The sequence below is a fragment of the Brachyhypopomus gauderio genome, chromosome 18 (genome assembly GCF_052324685.1).
Source record: "Brachyhypopomus gauderio isolate BG-103 chromosome 18, BGAUD_0.2, whole genome shotgun sequence".
Taxonomy (NCBI): Eukaryota; Metazoa; Chordata; class Actinopteri; order Gymnotiformes; family Hypopomidae; genus Brachyhypopomus; species Brachyhypopomus gauderio.
In genome coordinates this window covers 15,664,152-15,683,682 of record NC_135228.1, presented here as the reverse complement: position 1 = coordinate 15,683,682, position 19,531 = coordinate 15,664,152, and the positions used below count along the sequence as shown (strand labels likewise).

The following is a 19,531-nucleotide window of genomic DNA, read 5'->3' as shown; positions in this document are numbered from 1 at the left end:
CATTTCCAATCACATATTGCAAGGGAATGAAGCAAAAACCCAAAAGGCAGGAACACAACATATGGCACACACACACACACACACACACACATGTACATCTGTCTTCTACTTCGAGTACACTCTGGGTTAATTTTGTTTAGTTGATCACATTTTTATTTTGTTTTTTACTAGAAAGATTTTACAGATTTTAATACCGCTGGTCATTATTCCTTATTAATAGTATTTATGCATTTTCCCCTATCTCAGTCTATTAAATATGGTTTTACTAAAGTTCTACTAAAGTCCTGAATTGTTTATATGTTGAAATATATAGAAAAAATATGCTTCAGCCAATCTTAGGTGAAGTGCCACAGGAAATGCAACAAACACTGCTTTGCTATGAGTGTCATGACTTTATTAAGTTAAAAGCTTTACATTTCAACCTGCATTTAAGGTCTTGGACACATAGTAAGTGCTTTTCTTTAATCTTTTCAGTTACCTCGACCATGACATTGCATTTAAGCAACACATTAATTTCTAGTTTTATAGATATATTTATGTATTTATTTATTATAATAATGTATTTTCTTTCATTCTTAATATACATAAATATTTATTTTATTTTTCATTCTAATCTTAATTTCTCTTAATATTTCATTTAATTTCTTTAAACACTTTTTAATTTTTCTTCATTTCTGTTATTTCATTTTACATTTTATTAAATCATGTAACATTTTAATTATTTTTCTTGCCAAAAAACTCCCATAGGTGATAGATACTGGGTTGCAATAAGCTTTTCTGTGTGAATAGCTTTGGATTACCATTGTGTATGAAAGGTGCTATAGGCCTATAAATAAACTTGCTTTGCCAGGTCTTGAGCATGGGAATGTACTGTTGGTCATATACTAGCTGGCACTGTAAGAACCAATGTTCCAAAATTAGCAGTTAATGGGTTAAAAAGTCATCCAAAAGTAACACAGTTATCAGATTACATTACTTTAATATAGCAATCCTTTCCATTAGGTTAAAGATACATTCATATGCAATTAGATTTTAAAAATACATGTATCCATGCATTTGATTCAGCAGTGATGTTACCTGGGGTCATTGGGTATTTTGGCAAGATTTCTGGCAAAATATTAGATTTCATGGGTGATCTCTGTGATGTTCTCTACAATTCCTCTGAATGATACTCTTCTGTCAGTCATGTTAAAGAAAAGCCCTGCTGGGGCCTTTAGCTGTGATTTCTCTCTTGTTCGGATGAATGCCACTGTCTGCTTTGAAGGTTGGAGGTGCTTGACATGTTCTTTGATGCAGATGGTGTTAGCATTCAATTTCAGCACCTCATTATGCCTCCAATGGTAACAACCTTCACCCATTGCCTTAGGGTAGCAGCTAAGAACACTGTGCCCCAGTGTTCCTTACCTGAAGCACTATGGACATGCTGGTGAGACAACCTTTCCCTGGCTGAAGAGGACTTGGAATGATGTCATAAATGGACTGCACTTATGTGGCTCAGACTTCCCCAACTAGCACCTGGAAATCGTCTCATACAGCACCTGTTCCAATCTTGCCCATGCTGCCTGCTGGTTCAAGCTTACCATCTGGCTTACATGTAGCTCCTCAACAATGGAGCTTGGGAGACCTTTGGTTCATGCCACTCCTTGTATTGCAGCACAGGTCACTATAGCCTAAGGCTAGACATGTGGAGGTGTGGGGCAGGTGTAATGGAGTTAGTGCAAGAAGTTCTCCCATCTCCCACAAACATGGGCAAAAAAGCCAGTATAGGGTGTTGAGCACATCTGATGTGAAGATCCATCACCTTTAATTAACAATGAGCTGCAGCACATTTACACTATCTGTGTGTAATAGGCCAACAGACACAGAATCGGTGAGAGGCTATTCACACTTTATTACAGTGAAGCATGTAGCATTCTTCTTCTTCTTTTTTTAAAGAATAACCTTCCAACAAATCCATTTAATCCACTTACCCATTTAAGTTAAACATATCTATTCATTTTAAGGCGTAATCAAAATATTTTTCAGTGATAACATTTTTTTTGTTGAGTTGGGCTTCTTAAGGCGGGCGCGCTCGTCGACACATGATGCGCGTGTCCGTCAGCGGTGCAGTAATCAAGGAGGAGAAACAGGGCTGACCGAGCCCGAGAGTCGGAAGTGAGTTGCGGGAGAGATAAGAGCTACTCGCTTTACCTTTCGTCCAGCTGCGTAACCCGGCAAATAAGCGACACCTCACCTAACAAGGTAAGAAATATCAGACCTGGGTCTTCTTCTCGGCGTTGGGGGGGAATAAGTCGTTAAAACGCTTATCTATGTAGACACAAAATTTGCGCCGTATATCTCAAAATGGCGGCTAGGCCGTTAGAGCAAAAAAAAAATTTGACAGGGTGTGAATGTGGAAATATTGACGCGTCTCGGTCCCGTCGCTTGGTTACAGAACAAACCGGGTGCGTGTTCGGAACCGGACCGCACCAGCTGAACGGGGCGACGCGCCTCGGCCTGTTTTTAAAATGGTAAGACCGCCCGGCCACATCGGTTTGTCCGTACGTGCTAGCTGGCTAACGTGTCAGCCCACCAGTACGTATCTGGCAGGCTACGTTAGCATGCTAGCTAGTTAGTTGTGTAGTGGGCTAGTTAAAGTAACTAGATATAACCCGGACCGGGTGTGTGTTCGTCTGTTCGTCTTGGCCTCCGGTTCGCCACAGTAACGCGCTTGCCGACATTGTAACGACCTCGGAGGCTAATTGCCCCAACTCCCGTGTCTGGATCTTGGGTGTGCCTGTGATTTTTTTTAAGGTGGGTCTATTTTTGGTACCCGGTTAGCTGGCTGGCTAAAAAACAGCCAGATAGGCGAACTAGTCGCATCTGCCTCACCGTGTTCAACTTTCAGGCGTGTCATATTAACGTTAGAAATAGATACTTCTCTTCTCTTCGAATAACGTTGTTCGATAAGATACTTATAGACAAGTATGGTGGCGACTTCGTTTTGTGTACGTTTCTACAAGCTACTGTCTAATAACGGATCTAAACTACTCCGTATGATGGATTCTTTAGTCTGATGAATACGCGTCTTGTGCATCACTGTTCATATGTGGTCGTTCTTCATATATGAGGTTATACTCGGTGGTCTGGGCACAAATTGCCAATACGCACCTCAAGTTAAGCCCAATTGACTGGACTTACACAAATCTAATAATATTTTGTTTCCAAAAATAGTCTATTGGGTGTTTTTCAAAACTCTTGATTTAACCATTTGAGCTTGCCTTGAACAGAAATCCAGCTGATGCACAAAATTATTTGCAGAATAAACAGTTTTATACAAGCATTTAAGCTTATGTTTTGGGGTGTTTCTCAATCTTGATGTTGGATGTAGTTTATGGAATGGTTGCTGGTGCACACGTGTGTGTGTGTGTGTGTGTGTGTGTGTGTGTGTGTGTGTGTGTGTGTGCGCGCAGTTCCATCTACCAATTTATTCTTCTGTGAATGTTAGTTTATGCTCTGACCCACTTTAATTTACTGCTTATTTGTCTGTCTCGGTCTTTCAGGCAAAACCACTTAAGAAAAAAAATTCAAGACACCTTTTATGCCTGCTTCACAAAGTAGTGGTGGGCCTAATCTCCTCAACCCCATATGAGCACTTCAGACATGGTGAAGCGAAATTGGTATTTCCAGCAGTTGCCCCCCCCCTCCCAAAAAAACAGGCATTTCTGCCTTTTGAAATGGTTTTATTGGAGGGATTTTTTTTATCTTGACGCTTTTCTTTGAGGAAGAGACAGGATAAGGACTTGCACATTCAGCGTCTTGATGACAAGTCCATCCTCTTTATCCATGACGTTGCCCATGTTATGAACATGTAGAAATTAGATAGATAAGCCCACCTCTGCTTAATACACACATGTGCTTATTACATTTTGGGGCTGTACATTACAGCAGATAGATTAAGTCGAGAAATACTTTTCATGGTGTCTGAAATGGTACCAGCTCCCCCTCGTGTTGAACCAAACCGCATGGGCCTGAACAAAGCCGGACTCCCTCAAAGCCGACTTTTAAGCATCAACATGTTTCTGCTGCATCTAAATGAAGCTGTTGCCATAACTACAAGTTCATGTTCAGCACACTTAAGTCACCCGATCCAGTTTTGCACGGAGAATTGTGCCTCAACTGGATTCCATTATAGAAACAAAAATAGACATATTGCACGGTTGGATTCCCTCGGTCCCACAACATGCCTCTGCTGTTCTTCATAGTGGAGGCTTGTTGGTTGACATTTAACACTGGCAGACATCTGACCACGGTGTGTTGGAGATGATGGAACACTGGGTTCTTCTTCAATAGGCTCAGGCCACTGTTCAGTATTATCAAACGGCATGATTACGATTATCAGCAACTGCTCTGACGTGCAGGTAATTAGCCAGAGACTTGCATCTTTTATAATGGCCCAGGGAATGATGGAGCTGTGAGTGAACTGCTGCTGGGACAGTTTTCTTACATTCCTGGTATGTTTATTTTCTGCTTGCATGTCAAGCATGGACCTTGCAGCTATATGGAGTAACTGTGCCCTAGGTTACATCACATGGACAGTCCTCTTGCATTCTGTTTCCGCTGCCCTGTGTGCTAGGGGATTATGCTGAATACCTTTCCCAATAAATACTTTTGCTCGTGACTGCAGATCCCTTTAAAAAGCCTCTCCCTGAAGATTTCCTGCATGTAAATAGGGTGGTGGGTTAAAGGGGCGCTGGTGCTTCCTCTGTCTTGGTGAGGGATCGGCCCAGGGCCCATTAGGATTCTCAGCATGGCCGGCCGTGTCCCAGACGTCCCACTGAGCTGCAGGGAAGCAGGGCTCTGGCTCTTCATCCCATGGCCCGAACCACTCCGCTTTGCCTGTGCTAGATAAAGAAGCAAAGTGTTCTTGTTCAAAGTTCGCAGCCGGGCTCTGTTAATGGAATTAAAGATCAGCAATAAAGATTTACTGCTGCCAAACAATGATGTCATGCGCCGTCGAAGGCCGTCGAGAACGGGCCCGAGCGCTTCCACATAAAGAATGGAAGCCGAGCTGACTCGGACACTCTGGTGTCCACTGGCTATGGGCACAGAGGCCATTTGTGGGAGGAGCGTGCGAGGTGGCCGGGCCACGGCGGCCAGGTTGACGCATTTTGTCTCTTGGGCTGCGAGGAAGTTCTTTTTCCAGGGTTCACACTATTCTTCCTCAGTCCTGTCCCCAGCTATAGCGTGGCCTGTTGGCTGGGTGTCGGTGTTGGTAGAGATGTTCACAGCTCATATCTTCATGCGAATCTTTATGAGGCACGGCGGCATAGACCGGCTTTCTTCAAGAAGGCTTTTCTCCATGATTTGGGGGGAGACTTCATTTATTAGGCTTCTGTGGCTTGTTGGACCACACCCACTCTAAGGCGCTACACATGCATGGGCCTATCTTTTTATCTTTTATTCGTGGGCATTGGCATGGAACATAAATTTTCCTAGCCTTTTCTAGCTCTAAAAGCATGGCTGTATGGCTTTTACCTTGCCTGTTTGGGGGGAGGGGGTCCCTTTGAGGCTCTGTGTCAGTCTGGCTGCTTTAGAGGGGGCGTACACGTATGTGGTTGCAGGACCTTGCTCTTTGCTGACAGTACATTACACAGGTCGTTCAGGTCACATCAGGACAAGCCGGCGCTTGTGCGCTAACAAGATGAACTTATCTTCTAATTAACAAGTCCAAAGATTCTTAACTGCTTTTTTACTACATGACGTGGACTTAAGTCAGCTAACTTGGATCTTGTATGCTGAAAATTATGTGTTATCTCCTTATCTCATTCTTCTCCCTGTTTTCTTTCGATGTCCCTTTGTAGATGGACGGAAGATCCCACTGTTGAACACCTGTGCAGCTCTGCCCTGTTGTCCAGCTTGAGTGCGCCTGGCCTGAACCCGTGATCGGATCGCTGCAGGTGCCGCTGACACGCCAGTCCCCCCGGAGCGCGTCCCGGCCTCCCAGCATCTGTCTCGTCCCGTCCCGTCCCACGAGGACCCACCCAGTGAGCTGAGGACCGTCTGCGGGCTCCCTGCCAGGGGCAGAGACCGCGCCCCACACACACCGCCACCATGGTGCTGTCACAGAGACAACGAGACGAACTGTGAGTTCATAGTCTTCAGTCTCAGGAATTTAGGAATTGATGCATGTGTGAATTCCAGGGACGTGCGCATAATAAATAGTTCTGTGTGCATACCATGATGTGTAACCATACCATGATGTGTAACCATACCATGATGTGTAACCACACCATGATGTGTAACCATACCATGATGCCTTTTCATTTCCAAGCAGCACCCATCATGTATTGATCAAATATCAAAGTAAACGTATCAAGCCATTTTATTTGTGTAAGACACTGGAAGAAAAGTTGATAGATGTTTTTAATAAGTAGCATCCTCCGCATCATCTTTCCCAGAATGGCTTCCGGGCTAATCAGGATGAATCACCACACAAGGCCCACATCCCTGTGCTCCTTGTTTCTCCTCCTTCCAAACTCTCACACACCCGCTAAACCGTTGGGCCAAGAAATGTCTCGCTCAGACAGCACTGGTGTCTGTGCCTCGGGGATTGTCACTCTCTGGCTCATTAGCTTTAATATTTCATAAAGCTTCATATGACGGAGAAAGAGGTGCTCACTTAGTATCTGCGTGATCAGTCCGCTCCTTCCTTGTGTTTCAGCTAGCCGTAGTTTTACTCCTTGCACCGAAAGTACAATAAATTGTACCAGATTCCTTTATTCCTTTAAAAAAACCACCTTTTGTAGATCAGTAGAGTGTTTGATTGCTTAATTTCCCATCCACTATGGTTCCATTCTAGGTAGTTTTCACAATGGTCCCTCTGTGCATTAGTTGTCTTTGATGTTTTTAATGGTGTGATCTTATTTGATTTTTCACCGGTTGGACTGCTTGTGTATCATATGAAAATGACAGTGACTTTGTAAGTTTCATGAATGTAGGGACAGTAATGTGAACACTCCTATATTTGTATTGCAATACCAGATGATCTTTTAAGGTTCTGTTTGTTTGTGTGTTGTGTTCTGTGCATCTGCTGCCTGTGTGATGGCTGACACACGTCCTCTCTCTCTCTCTCTCTCTCTCTCTCTCTCTCTCTCTCTCTCTCTCTCTCTCTCTCTCTCTCTCTCTCTCTCTCTCTCTCTCTCTCTCTGTCGTGCACTCTCTCTCACTCTCCCTGAAGCCTCCGTTATCGGCACCAGGAAGGATCCGGAGTTGAACCTTACAGCACTGTCTAAATTTAGCCATGTGGCCAGTTCATAAAATATTCACCGCCATCTGAAGAAGTGAAAAGCTCGTTTACTTAATGATGAAGCGCTGTGAGTCCAGGCGTGGGCATGCGTGCGCGTGCTGCTAGTCGTTGCTTTTCCCGCAGAGTCATCTGAGAACAGTTCCATCTACTAGCTGGTAACCATGACAACATGTGCACCCCCCCAGCTAGGATAGCCTGGTCTATATTTTTCAGTTTGCTTGGTTTGCTAGTGTTGTTTCTTCACACTGTGGTTAGACTTCACAGGCTGGATCAGAATGCTGATGCAGCACAGAGCCTGCCTACTCCCTAGGTTCTGTGCCTCCCTTAAGAACAGGCACTCTCCCCCTCTTCTCTCTCTTTGTTTGTTTGTGTGTGTGTGTGTGTGTGTGTGTGTACGCTCATTCACTCGTGCGTACGTTATTCCCCGTTGGAACATTTTCTGCTTTGTCTTTGAGAGACTGTTGATTGTCAGCAACATTAAAGGTACAGTGACTTTAGCACTCGTCCTCTGAACGTCCGCACGGCCGCTAGCTCTTGGTGACTAGAGTTATCACTCGCCTTAACCGGTCATTTCCTTTCTCGTGTGTTTTGTTCTATTTTGGTCTTGGTGGAGGTGTTCTGCAAACATGCCTGCAGATAGCCAGCCGTTTTGCAGAATCGTTTGCATTTACACCATAAAACATGGATGCTGTTTAACCTGTATTGTCCCACCTACAATTAAGTCAAGATGTTATTGCCTCTATTTTACATGTGCTGAATAAAAGCTCTTTGTCATTTCAGAAATCGGGCGATAGCGGACTACCTGCGTTCTAATGGCTATGAAGAGGCCTATTCTGTTTTTAAGAAGGAGGCAGAATTAGATATGGTAAGAGCTGTTTCTGGAGCTTCAAGAACTGCTCTGTCTGAAAGAAAGATTCTGCCTCTTTGAACCTCCTTCCTACTCCAAATGTTGGCGTTGTCTGTATCCAGGATCCTAGCATCAGCTGTTGGACATATCAAGTGACTTTAATCACTTTCCTGTTGCAATGTCTCAAATTCTTATGACCACGCCCCTCTCATTTTGATCTCCAGAATGAAGAATTAGATAAGAAGTATGCAGGTCTGTTGGAAAAGAAATGGACCTCAGTCATCAGATTACAAAAGAAGGTCAGTGTGCTTACATCAGGTTGAACTAGTTTATTTGGTCCACATGGCAAGATTTGCTGTGTAAGCACTGAAAATGTTTCACATGTGAGGTAATTTGTGAGCTATGGTGTTTGGTTTCATATTATTCCCACATGCTTTCATGACCATCTTATAAATTAGTTAAGTATGTTTTAATTACCAAGATGTACGTGTAATACCAGCTATAATGTTCAGGTTGCCCCAGGGGAACACGGTGTTTACATTGCAGATCCCACATAGATGTTATTCAAACGCTCCTGGTCTTGTATTGCTTGCTAAGGTGATGGAGTTGGAGTCCAAGTTGAACGAGGCTAAAGAGGAGATCACTTTAGGAGGCCCAGTGGCGCAGAAGAGAGACCCCAAAGAGTGGATCCCCCGCCCCCCAGAGAAGTACGCGCTCAGCGGCCACAGGAGTCCCGTCACGCGCGTTATCTTTCACCCTGTATTTAGTGTCATGGTTTCGGCTTCAGAGGACGCCACTATTAAGGTGAGCACCTGCCTGTTCATACTGTGGTTTTGGTTTTGCATATCATCTATGACTCCGAGCACATTGTGGGTTGTTTTATGTCACTTTCAAACCCTCTGCTATGCTAGGCTAAGTGTCACCAGAAGAACGTGAATGTGCTCCCAGGTTTTTATGCTGAGTCACTGTCCGTTTCCATGGAGCTGCCGTGATGCGCTGGTTTCCCAGGGCAACGGCAGAGCGAGCAGTTCTCTGGGCGCCAGACGGGCCATGGCTCTCAGCGCTGCTTCTTTGTTTGTCCGTGTTCCTCATTTATACAGATCTTCTCCTTCCCCACGCTCGGTGTTTCTAGGATCCATACGTCTCCTAAGATCATAGCTGCTCTGTTCGTTTTCTAGAAGAATTTACCATGGAGCCTCTCTGTGCTGCGCCCTCGTGATTAAAGTGCAGGAGGCATCTTCACCTTTATTGTCTCTGTTCTTAGCTGTGAAATGTCAGCGAGATCGTACAGAGAGGCTGTATTTTACCCCTGCTTTCAGGCAGTATTCTGTGGTGTGCTTTTATCAGCTGGATATGTAATGATTGTAATGGAGGAGAAGGGGCTTATTCTGAGGTTTCTTGGGAAATATCTCTGTACATCTGAGCTTAAATCTCTTAAAGGCTTGGGCCTCATTTAAGTGTTTTAAGGTCAGCCAGCATCCTTTTCTTGGGTGCTGCCCTTTCAATCCCTGGTTAGTAATACCTGTAAACTACATGAAAGTCATCTGGTTTGGCCCAGAATCAGGAACAAGCCTAATTGGTAGGATATACTATCTGCAATGGAAGAAGTCCGATTTGTGTGGTTCCGTTGGAGACGCCAGATGGCGAAAATGTGGATCCATCTTCCCATGTATGCACTGCAGCTTTGCTACTTGTCATTCTGATGCATTTACCTGGAAATGTAGACCCCGGTAGTAGTAACTGCAGGTCCAGTACTGGAGAATGTTACATGTTCTGGCCGTGTGATGGTGTTTGATGGCTGTCTGAGCACTAGTAGCAGTCTGACCGTATGCTTGGGTCAAAATAAACAACTATGGTGTTTCCTCTGGACTCAGGTAGGGCGCTTTTGTCCCACTGTGTGCAGGTGTGGGACTACGAGGCGGGAGACTTCGAGCGTACTCTGAAGGGTCACACGGACTCCGTGCAGGACATCTCCTTTGACCAGACTGGAAAACTTCTGGCTTCCTGCTCAGCGGACATGACTATCAAACTCTGGGATTTCCAGGGCTTTGAGTGCATCAGGACCATGCATGGTGAGAGGACTACAACTGCATGAGAGGGTGAAGGGTGGTGAACCCACAGCCTTCGGTGCCCATCTGGGACACTAGCAATAGGAGCCAGAGTCTCGTTGGCAGACGCGCTACACGGCGTGTTGGCGTGTAGATTCTTTATGTGCTGCGTGTCTGTAAAGCCTTTCTCTTCTCACGGCTGATTTAAGTTAATTACTCTAACCACATATAACCTAAATTCAAGGAGACACCTTGCATGTTTGCATTGGGCCCATGTTCTGGAATGTGTCCAGGCTGTGACTAAAAAATATATATATAAAACTGGTATCGATGGATTATTAAAAATGACAACAGGGTGTTGATCATTGGTTCATGCTGCAGTGCGTTAACTCAAACAGGCACCCCACTCTCCCATGTTATTTTTTTATTTAAGGAAAAGCTTACACAGCTCTCTGTCTTCCCAGAATTCCTTGCTGATGTTTCTTTTCCCTCGTGTCTTTCTCAGGACATGATCACAATGTGTCGTCGGTTGCCATCATGCCCAACGGAGACCACATAGTGTCCGCCTCGAGGGATAAGACCATTAAGATGTGGGAGGTGGCCACGGGGTGAGTAGAGTGGGCTCTTGTGTGATTAGGCCAGGACGAACAGCGGGACGATTGTGTTGCGGAGCGAGGAGAGAGATCACGTTGCTCGTCTTCCAGAGTCGTGATGCGGCCCGTCTGGGCTGGCGCAGCTTTCAGTGGACCTTCACTTTCATGAAACATGGCCAGCGTCGTTGGGGCACCTTCACGCAGGAACCTGCGCTCATCTGTGCATTGTGTTTATGGCATTTCTGCTGTTCGCACCGTGTTTATGTAGAGAGTGAGTCAGCGGAAATGGTCTGTATCTGACGTGTGTGTGTGTGTGTGTGTGTGTGTGTGTGTGTGTGTGTGTGTGTGTGTGTGTGTGTGTGTGTGTGTGTGTGTGTGTGTGTGTGTGTGTGTGTGTGTGTGTGTGTGTGTGTGTGTGTGTGTGTGTGTGTGTGTGTGTGTGTGTGTGTGTGTAGCTACTGCGTGAAGACGTTCACGGGCCACCGGGAGTGGGTGCGGATGGTGCGGCCCAACCAGGACGGCACGCTGTTGGCCAGCTGCTCTAACGACCAGACGGTGCGCGTGTGGGTGACCGCCACCAAGGAGTGCAAGGCGGAGCTACGGGAGCACGAGCACGTGGTGGAGTGCATCTCCTGGGCCCCCGACAGCGCCCACCCCACCATCCTGGAGGCCACCGGCTCAGAGGTGCACAGCAGTCTCCTCCCTCCTTCATCAGCTCCATAGGAGCGTGACCGCACTGTCACTGCCACAGCGTTCTGTGGAAATTCTTCCGTCGTTTGGTCGGATTTGATTTGTACTCTCGAGGGACTCTTGCTTTTGTTTTAATCCAAACTTGTTCCTGTGCTTTGAAGAACAAGAAGAGTGGGAAACCGGGACCCTTCTTGCTGTCTGGGTCCCGAGACAAGACCATTAAGATGTGGGACGTCAGTACTGGCATGTGCCTTATGACACTGGTGAGTCAACCTCCAATCACTGGATCCTGTGTGTTTCATGTGAAAATATTATCATTCACAACACTGTGTATGCAGTTTGAAGCTAGAATATTTACTGGCAACATACTTGCTTTATTACTAACATGCACTAACATCCATTATCTGCAACTCTCTTGCTCTCGCTCTCTCTCTCTCTCTCTCAGGTTGGCCATGATAACTGGGTGCGAGGGGTGCTCTTTCACCCGGGGGGGAGGTTCGTGGTGAGCTGTGCGGACGATAAGACCCTGCGCATCTGGGACTATAAGAATAAGCGATGCATGAAGACCCTGAGCGCCCACGAACACTTCGTTACCTCTCTGGGTAAGACGCTGTTGCCTAGCAATCCAGGGTGTCGAGAGGGCAGGTCTGTGAGCCTATGGCTCCCTTTAGACTGGGCATCCATACCTTTTTATTTGAAGGAGGGGTTTTTTTCTCATGGGTTTTACTCTCAAACATCCTTTTTTCCCCCCACAGATTTCCACAAGACTTCCCCCTACGTGGTGACAGGAAGTGTAGATCAAACAGTCAAAGTGTGGGAATGTCGCTGATCTCACCCTGGCCCCGCCCCTTGCCCCTCCCCCTTTGCTATCACTTTACCCATCGCCCTGACACTCACCCTTCAGGAAGTGCTCATCACCATGGCTACCATCCCATCCAGCACTCTTCTAATAACTATTGTCCTTTTATGTAAATTATTCTGGATGTAGTTTGAGCTTATTAAATGTTACACAAGACACCCTCAAAAGGAGTGGAAAAAGTGAGAAAAAAGAAAAACAAGTATTCTTGCATGGTGATTCCCAAAACTTGTATTCTGTAAAGAAAATAAATAATAATAATAATAAATAATAATCACAAAAAAAGTGGGTGGGCGGGAGGGTGTTACCACTGTGTAGTTACCATAAGGGTAAAGCAGCACTAACTGTGCTCAGGCATCGAGCATCTCGTTACAGAAGGCAGAATGATCCTGTCTGGGGATTCAAGTACAGGGCACTCAAAGCGAGTCTCACTTTTCTTTTAAGTTTCTAGAGAGAAACAGAAAACGGGGGTCAAGATTTTTCTTGAAATGTACAGCTGTGTGCTTCTGAGGGAATTACTGAGTAGTGTCATTCTGATGGATTACTGATGTATAACCTTTAGTTGCATGTGTTTTTTTTTTTTTTTTTTTTTTTTTTTTTTTTTAGTTTTCTTTTTTATATAAATATGGCGGTTAACTAAATGAAATGTCTGTAGTTTGCCTCCTGCCCCAAAGGACCTGTTCCAATAATGAATTTTAGGTGCTAATTGCTGCATAGTAGTCATGAAACCTAGAGTGAAGAGTTTTTTTAAAAATGAATCTATGAAACCTCACACTCAGCAAATATTATCTAGCACTTATACATACATACATGAGTGAGTCGGAGATGCTCTCCACGCAGTCTGTACGCGTTTCCCCATGTGTTTTAACACCTGAGCTACAGGCCATGAAGACCACTTTGAGACCAGGTCAGTGTTGAGGAGCTGAACACAATGTCTGCCTTGCTAGACTAAGTTGACTGGCCTCAGTCGTCCCCAGGACCCAGACGCGCGCCAGGTAATCAGTCTACAACGACAGACGATCGATGACTTGGAGAGCGTGGTCAGGTGGCGATATTAACGAGAAGATGAATCGGCAGTATGACAGGGAACCGTCATGTTTAAGTGCACTTGTTGAAGGAGGTACATGGTGTGTGTGTAAAGCAGGGTTTTACATTTTGTTTCTTTTGCTTTTCTCCGTTTCGGGCCGTGTGTGGAGAACCATTTTGTCCCTACTCACCTCATCACCATATCATTTGGGTGTGATGGTCCCACAAGAGAACGTCCGTGAAAAATATGGTACTTGTACCCAATGAGCTCACGCATACTCACATTTTTTTTCTGGACTGCAAAACGAATGAGAGTAAGACGCTCACAGGGACGGTGTGGTCACAGCGTCGTCTTCTACGTTACCACAGACAGCTTCATAGCCGTTTGAGCAAATAAACCATAACCATCAGCTAACTACAGTTTTCTCGTCACAGCACTTGTAGTCTTAAGTAGTTGTTGAAGCTCAGGCCACCTACTGACAATAAAACTCTCACCTACAGGTTTTTACATGCTACCACCTGACTGAAAACCATGTGTTTTTTGTTTGTGTAATCATTCAATATGCTGCTTGTGTTTCTGTGTCATGTTTGTGTGTGTGTGTGCGTGCGCGCATATGTGCATGCGTGTGTATGTCCGCTGCCATGCTGGGTGTGTGCGTGCGTGTGTGTGTGTGCGTGTGCATGGTTCTGCTGAAAGTTCTGCCATTGAAGTAAGCTTTGTGACATTCAATGGTACTGCTACGTGTCATTGTGCTGGATGAACTATCTAGTAAGGCTCTCTTGAATCAGGGAGGTTGGTGAATTCACTCTGATTGACCTGTAGAGTGGCTGCCTGTAGTAATGGGAAGATGTCTCCAAGGTAGATCTACAAGTGCAATAACTATTGGCTGCTCTGTGTTAACTGTTGACGAACAGGTATGTATGCATGTGTCCAAATGAACTCGTTTGAGGAAAGTCGCCTCCTCTGTTGATGCAGAGCTGAAGGAGGTGGCGACCAGTGGAACGTTTGGCACGATTACGGATGGGAATCTCGTGTAGCTCTAGATAGGACGAAGAGGCAGGTTTTAGGGGTCACGTCAGTGGTGCACGTGGTTGTAACTGTTTTTTAATGGCAGTTGTGTAGGCCTAGCCGCGCTATTCCAAAGCCGTGTGTGTAGTATCAGTTGACATGTGGAAGGATATTCGAGCTTCTCTGTATGTGCAGTAGGGTTGTGCATCCAGTAAGCTCCAAGTCCAGTTTGCTTTCTATGCCTTGTTAATATACTGAAGCCCCTCGACGTAAAGAATTTCATTCTGCTTTTTGTGATCTTACTGTTCTCGCACACATGTACACACTCACAAAATATCAATTGTGTACCAATATATCTGGATGTCATTGTTTGCAACATAATTAAGAGTAATAAAAATGTAAATATAAAGCAACCCTTTTTTGTCTTTGATTCATTTAAATGTTGCAAGGTGACGTGACGATGGTTTCTCAAGGGTTGTTTTTGTGGGTTTACATGTGTAATGGGATTTGTGAGCCAGGCTGTTCAGATTGTCGTATTGTCTCACAGTGTGTGCTGTGCCTTATTTGATCAGTTCATGCTGGGAAGTGATTTATAAAGCCTACACTACAGTCATGCTCTATTCCTCAATGTAACAGACCTGGTTCATTCATGGATTTGATTTGAACGTGTGGTCCTGGTGACTGAGTTGTGCTGTTCAACAGCTGCTTCATAATGATGGCTCAGTCACCTGATCAACCTGCTCCCCTCTGTGCTGTAATAACCATATACATAACGAACATGGAGTGTATGATACAAAAGATTTTATTACTATTTTGTTCAATCAAAACCAAAGCAACTGGTTCATTGATTTCTCTATTTTTCCTTGAACCATGCCACAAAATGCACTACAATTAAATCAATGGAATGGGTGGCTCTCAAATATCCTTTGGGTAGATCGTTGCCCTAGCAACAGCTCCCTTGGAAATTGTCCGTGCTCCGATGTTCGGCATCTGTAAATGCATCCTGCATCTACTGGCCACTAGCAACGCAAACTCATAATGTTCAAGGACGTTACAGTCTCGATCTCACAGTGTGACGATGCAGACACGTCACCCGAGCTAGTGAGAGGGAGCCCCGTATACTTCCAGTGAGACCAGTGTAGTCCAGCCATCAGGGACAGCCCCCCCTATACTCCCAGCCACGGGCATCAATTATATGACCTAGCTGATGAGGTAATGATGGGGTCATTATGAACCATGTGGAGCAGGCATCATTTCTGTCTGAAAAGGGCAATAAAGTCAAAGAAACACAAAGGAGGGTTCGTATACAGCTGGATGGAGCCCCAGCAGAGCTGCTGATAAGGACCTAAAGGGCATTATGGTGCTAACACTGAGAGTGATGCAGCGTTTCACACTGTCTGAATCACACACACACACACACTATTAGTAGACTGAGATTGAGGTCATTACTCAATAATGCATCTCTGGCCGCAGTATCATATGCATTTATACACCTGCTTCGGTTTCTCTGTGTTTGTATCCTGGCAACAGTGAGTGTGTCTGTATGTCCACGTTTGTGCGAAACCCAGTAGCAGAAGAGTTGAAAAACACAGCACAATGTGACAGCATTAACCGTCATGTTCCAGTGAATATAGCAACAACCAGGACTTTATCTGAGAGGCAAAAACATAAAGTCGTGTGTCCATGTCCATCAAACAGCCTGGGCCCTGTGTGCAGGTGGATTTAAAAAGCAATGGTGGCTTTATCTGGACAACTCAGGACTATGGCAGTTCAACTTTGTATATGTAAATATTAAAGATGTTGGATTAGCTACATAGCATAACTCATGTTAATACTCCTTTAATACATGTTAAGGCCATTTAATACTGTGTGGACTTGGTCAACAGGCTGGAAATTCGCAAACCAGAGATGCCATGTTTAAGATGTACTTTATTGTAATTTTTAAGAACTTAAACGACTATATCATCTCTTAAGAGACACTCCACTGTGCACGTCTTTGTTTCACAGACTATGATGTCAGGCATCAGTTTGTGCGATGTGTTTGAGCAACTGAACTCTGTAGAATGTGGGTCTCCATGTTGAATGAAAGTGAAATCAAGCTCTATTATTCTAGTACTTTATAGTAAAGCGTACACAAGAGTGTTGGAGGTCTAACCTGCATGTCAAATGATTTTTATGTCAGAGATTAAAGCAAGGTGAGTTTAACGATTCAGCTTCTATCGTGTGAGGAAGAGCAGGCTGTTCTCACGCTGCATTCGGTCCTGTGGGCCCGAGAGCGCAGTAGAATTCCTACTGATGCAGTGTGGAGTAAATACCGTAACCCCTGCACTTGCACGTGAGGGACATGCCGAGATCTCAGCAAACGCAGTACATCCTCTAAATATGACCTGGAAGCAAATGTTATTGTGTGTTATTGTTTTCTGACTTGACTTTGATAAAGAGAAGATAGGATTTATTATTGAAATGATAGATAACAACTACAGGAGATTACCTTGATTTTTTGCAATGCCCCAGCAAACAGTTAAAACGTAATCAAACTGCTTACAGGCCCTACACTAATCCCAGATCTGCCCTAGCATTGGCATTGTTGATTTCACACTTCCACAATGCTAATGTGGAATATTTTCAATATGGATTGTTAATAATTACGATGTCACAATGCTGTCCTGGGTCTTCCCCGGGGTCTCCTCCCAGTTGGACATGCACGGAGTGCCTCACCGGGGAGGCGCCCAGGTGGTATCCGGACCAGATGCCCGAACCACCTCAACTGGCTCCTCTCTACACGGAGGGGCAGCGGCTCTACTCGAGTCTCTCCCGGATGACTGTACTCCACACCTCATCTCTATCTGTATATGTCCTGAACGTCTTGGTATCCCCCCGGAAGAGCTAAAAGAGGTGGCTTGGGAGAGGGAAACCTGGGCCTCTTTACTTAGGCTACTGCCCCCGCAACCCGGACCCGGATGAGCAGATGAAAATGGATGGTTGGATGGATGGATGATGGATGGATGTCACAGTTGGTCTTGATAGCACTGACTGGGCAAACGCATATTATAATCAGTCTGCATCCAGACATAATTTGATTAGTCTAGGCGTATATAAGCGTGTATTTTTGGAATCTGATCATTGGTTGACTGTAATGGGCGGTGCCGTCGAGATATTTACGAAGCATGGATAACCCGAGAAAGGTCTCCGACGTGCGCCCTCTAGTGGCGGCTTTATGCAGAAAGGAGTGGCGTTACATCACGTACATCAGCGCCACAGGCTATGAAAAAGGTAACAGTCCTGCTACAACGCAGACAAACCTACCTCGGTGGATATCAGAACAACAACATTTATTATTTTCAGGTTTTCAGGTTGGATTAGGACTTAATTGCAGATTGACTGCTTAATAATTTCATAATTAAGCATATTAAAGCACTATTTTTTATATTTTTTATACAGTTGAATATATATATATATATATATATATATATATATATATATATATATATATATATATATATATATATATATATATATATACATGTGAGTGCTCAAGAAATCAGTTAAGCAGACCAATAAAATAAGATGTCCTTGGAAAACAATTTGAGCCACACCGATTAAAAGGGAGAGAAAACCATCGAAACCACTGTTGTGCCAAGGTGTAAAGCACACAGATCAAGAACGCTGAGAGGAAAGGAGACAGTTGAGGACATCAAGAAGAAGGTGGTGAGACCACTGTAAGACAAATCATTGACACATGGAGGGTATTCAGAATCACCACAACTCTGTGCAGAAGTGGATGGCCATCAAAACTTGCACCAAGAAGCACCATAAAAATAATAATTCAGGTAAAGGCCAACACAGACGTCACCTCCAGAGAGCTGCAGACCTCTCTAGCAGCATCAGGGATAAATGTACATGCATCTACAATCAGGCAAAAAAATATTTGACATGACATTCATGGGAGAGTTCCGGAAGTCTCTGCTCTCAAGAAAGAACAAAGTTGCCCATTTAAAATTTGCCAGATAGCACTCGGACAAACCAGAGGCTTTCTGGAAGTCCAATCTATGAACAGATGAGTTCAAAATTTAATTGGCTACAATTTGGCTACAATCACAGGTGCCAAGTTGGGGAGAAGTCAATACTGTATATAATTTGAATAACCTCCTCCTAACAGTGAACCATGGTGGTGTAAAGGTCTGGACCTGCTTTTCTGCCTCTGGACCTGGACAACTCCATATTATCCAGGGAGCCATCAACCAGGACTACCAACGAATTCTTGATGAATCCCCTGCCATCAGTCACGAAGCTGGGATGGAAATGTATTATGCAACAAGGCATTGACCCAAAGCATTCCAGCAAAACTACAAAGGAGCGGCTTTAGAGAAAAAAAGATTTGCACTCTGGATTAGCCCAGTCAAAGTCTGGACCTCAACCTCATAGAAATGCTGTGGCACGATCTGAAGTGGGTGATACATGCCAGATGTCCCTCCAACGTCTCTAAACTGCCAGAGTTCTGCAAGGAAGATGGGAAAAAATTCTAAAAAGCAGATTTGACACACTCGTTTGTGGTTACAGAAGATGTTTGGTTAAAGTAATGGCTGCAAAAGGAGAAGCTACTAACTAAAAGAGTTCACATATTTTAGCATTTGGCAAATTTTCAGTTTGTTGAGAAAGAAATTTACTTTTTTTGAATCAATTCTGCTGTATGTGTGTGTGTGTGTGTGTGTGTGTGTGTGTGTGCGCACAATACCTTAACTCAATGGATTTTAATTCATGCTGATATACATTGTAAGGTCTGCTTCCCCTCCAGAACGATCATAATCAAGGCCGTGTTTATGCTCGGAGTTTGGCAATATATAGAATGTATTATGAATGACTAGTAATATTATTTTTATTTAGTAATACGTTTTCTCTACATTAACCCTTTTGCCCTTGTGAAGGTATGCATGAAGAAGTAGGTTTGTGCACGTTTTAAAAATCACCACACGAGGGCGCAATTGGGCTCAAAATGGACTCACACTAGAGAAAAGCAGCACACGAACTCCACGAGAAAATTATATCATATTACATAATTTATCAGTGTACTATATTAAGATATTTAGTACATGTCATCAAATTCCAAGAACCTGTTTTTATCAAAAGTGCTTTCAAGAGGAACAGTGACGATGGCATTCCTCAGAATTCTTCCC

The 19,531-nt window shown here is 44.4% G+C and overlaps 1 protein-coding gene across 1 annotated transcript; it reads left to right on the top strand.

Moving 5' to 3' along the window:
- Window positions 1–2,080: 2,080 nt before the first annotated feature.
- pafah1b1b (platelet-activating factor acetylhydrolase 1b, regulatory subunit 1b) lies at window positions 2,081–12,610 on the top strand. Its single transcript, XM_076979395.1, has 11 exons — window positions 2,081–2,241; window positions 5,844–6,125; window positions 8,069–8,153; window positions 8,360–8,434; window positions 8,733–8,939; window positions 10,039–10,207; window positions 10,689–10,791; window positions 11,232–11,460; window positions 11,628–11,729; window positions 11,912–12,068; window positions 12,222–12,610. Exons 2-11 carry the CDS (start codon window positions 6,094–6,096, stop codon window positions 12,293–12,295), a joined length of 1,233 nt encoding a protein of 410 aa, XP_076835510.1. The 5' UTR covers window positions 2,081–2,241; window positions 5,844–6,093; the 3' UTR covers window positions 12,296–12,610.
- Window positions 12,611–19,531: the final 6,921 nt, after the last annotated feature.

What these genes read in the sequence shown, in the direction of transcription:
- pafah1b1b (XM_076979395.1), top strand. Translation starts at nt 6,094, where the DNA reads ATGGTGCTGTCACAGAGACAACGAGACGAACT. An exon ending in CAGAGGACGCCACTATTAAG is followed by an intron (nt 8,940 to 10,038) that starts GTGAGCACCTGC and finishes CACTGTGTGCAG; the next exon opens with GTGTGGGACTACGAGGCGGG. An exon ending in ATGTGGGAGGTGGCCACGGG is followed by an intron (nt 10,792 to 11,231) that starts GTGAGTAGAGTG and finishes GTGTGTGTGTAG; the next exon opens with CTACTGCGTGAAGACGTTCA.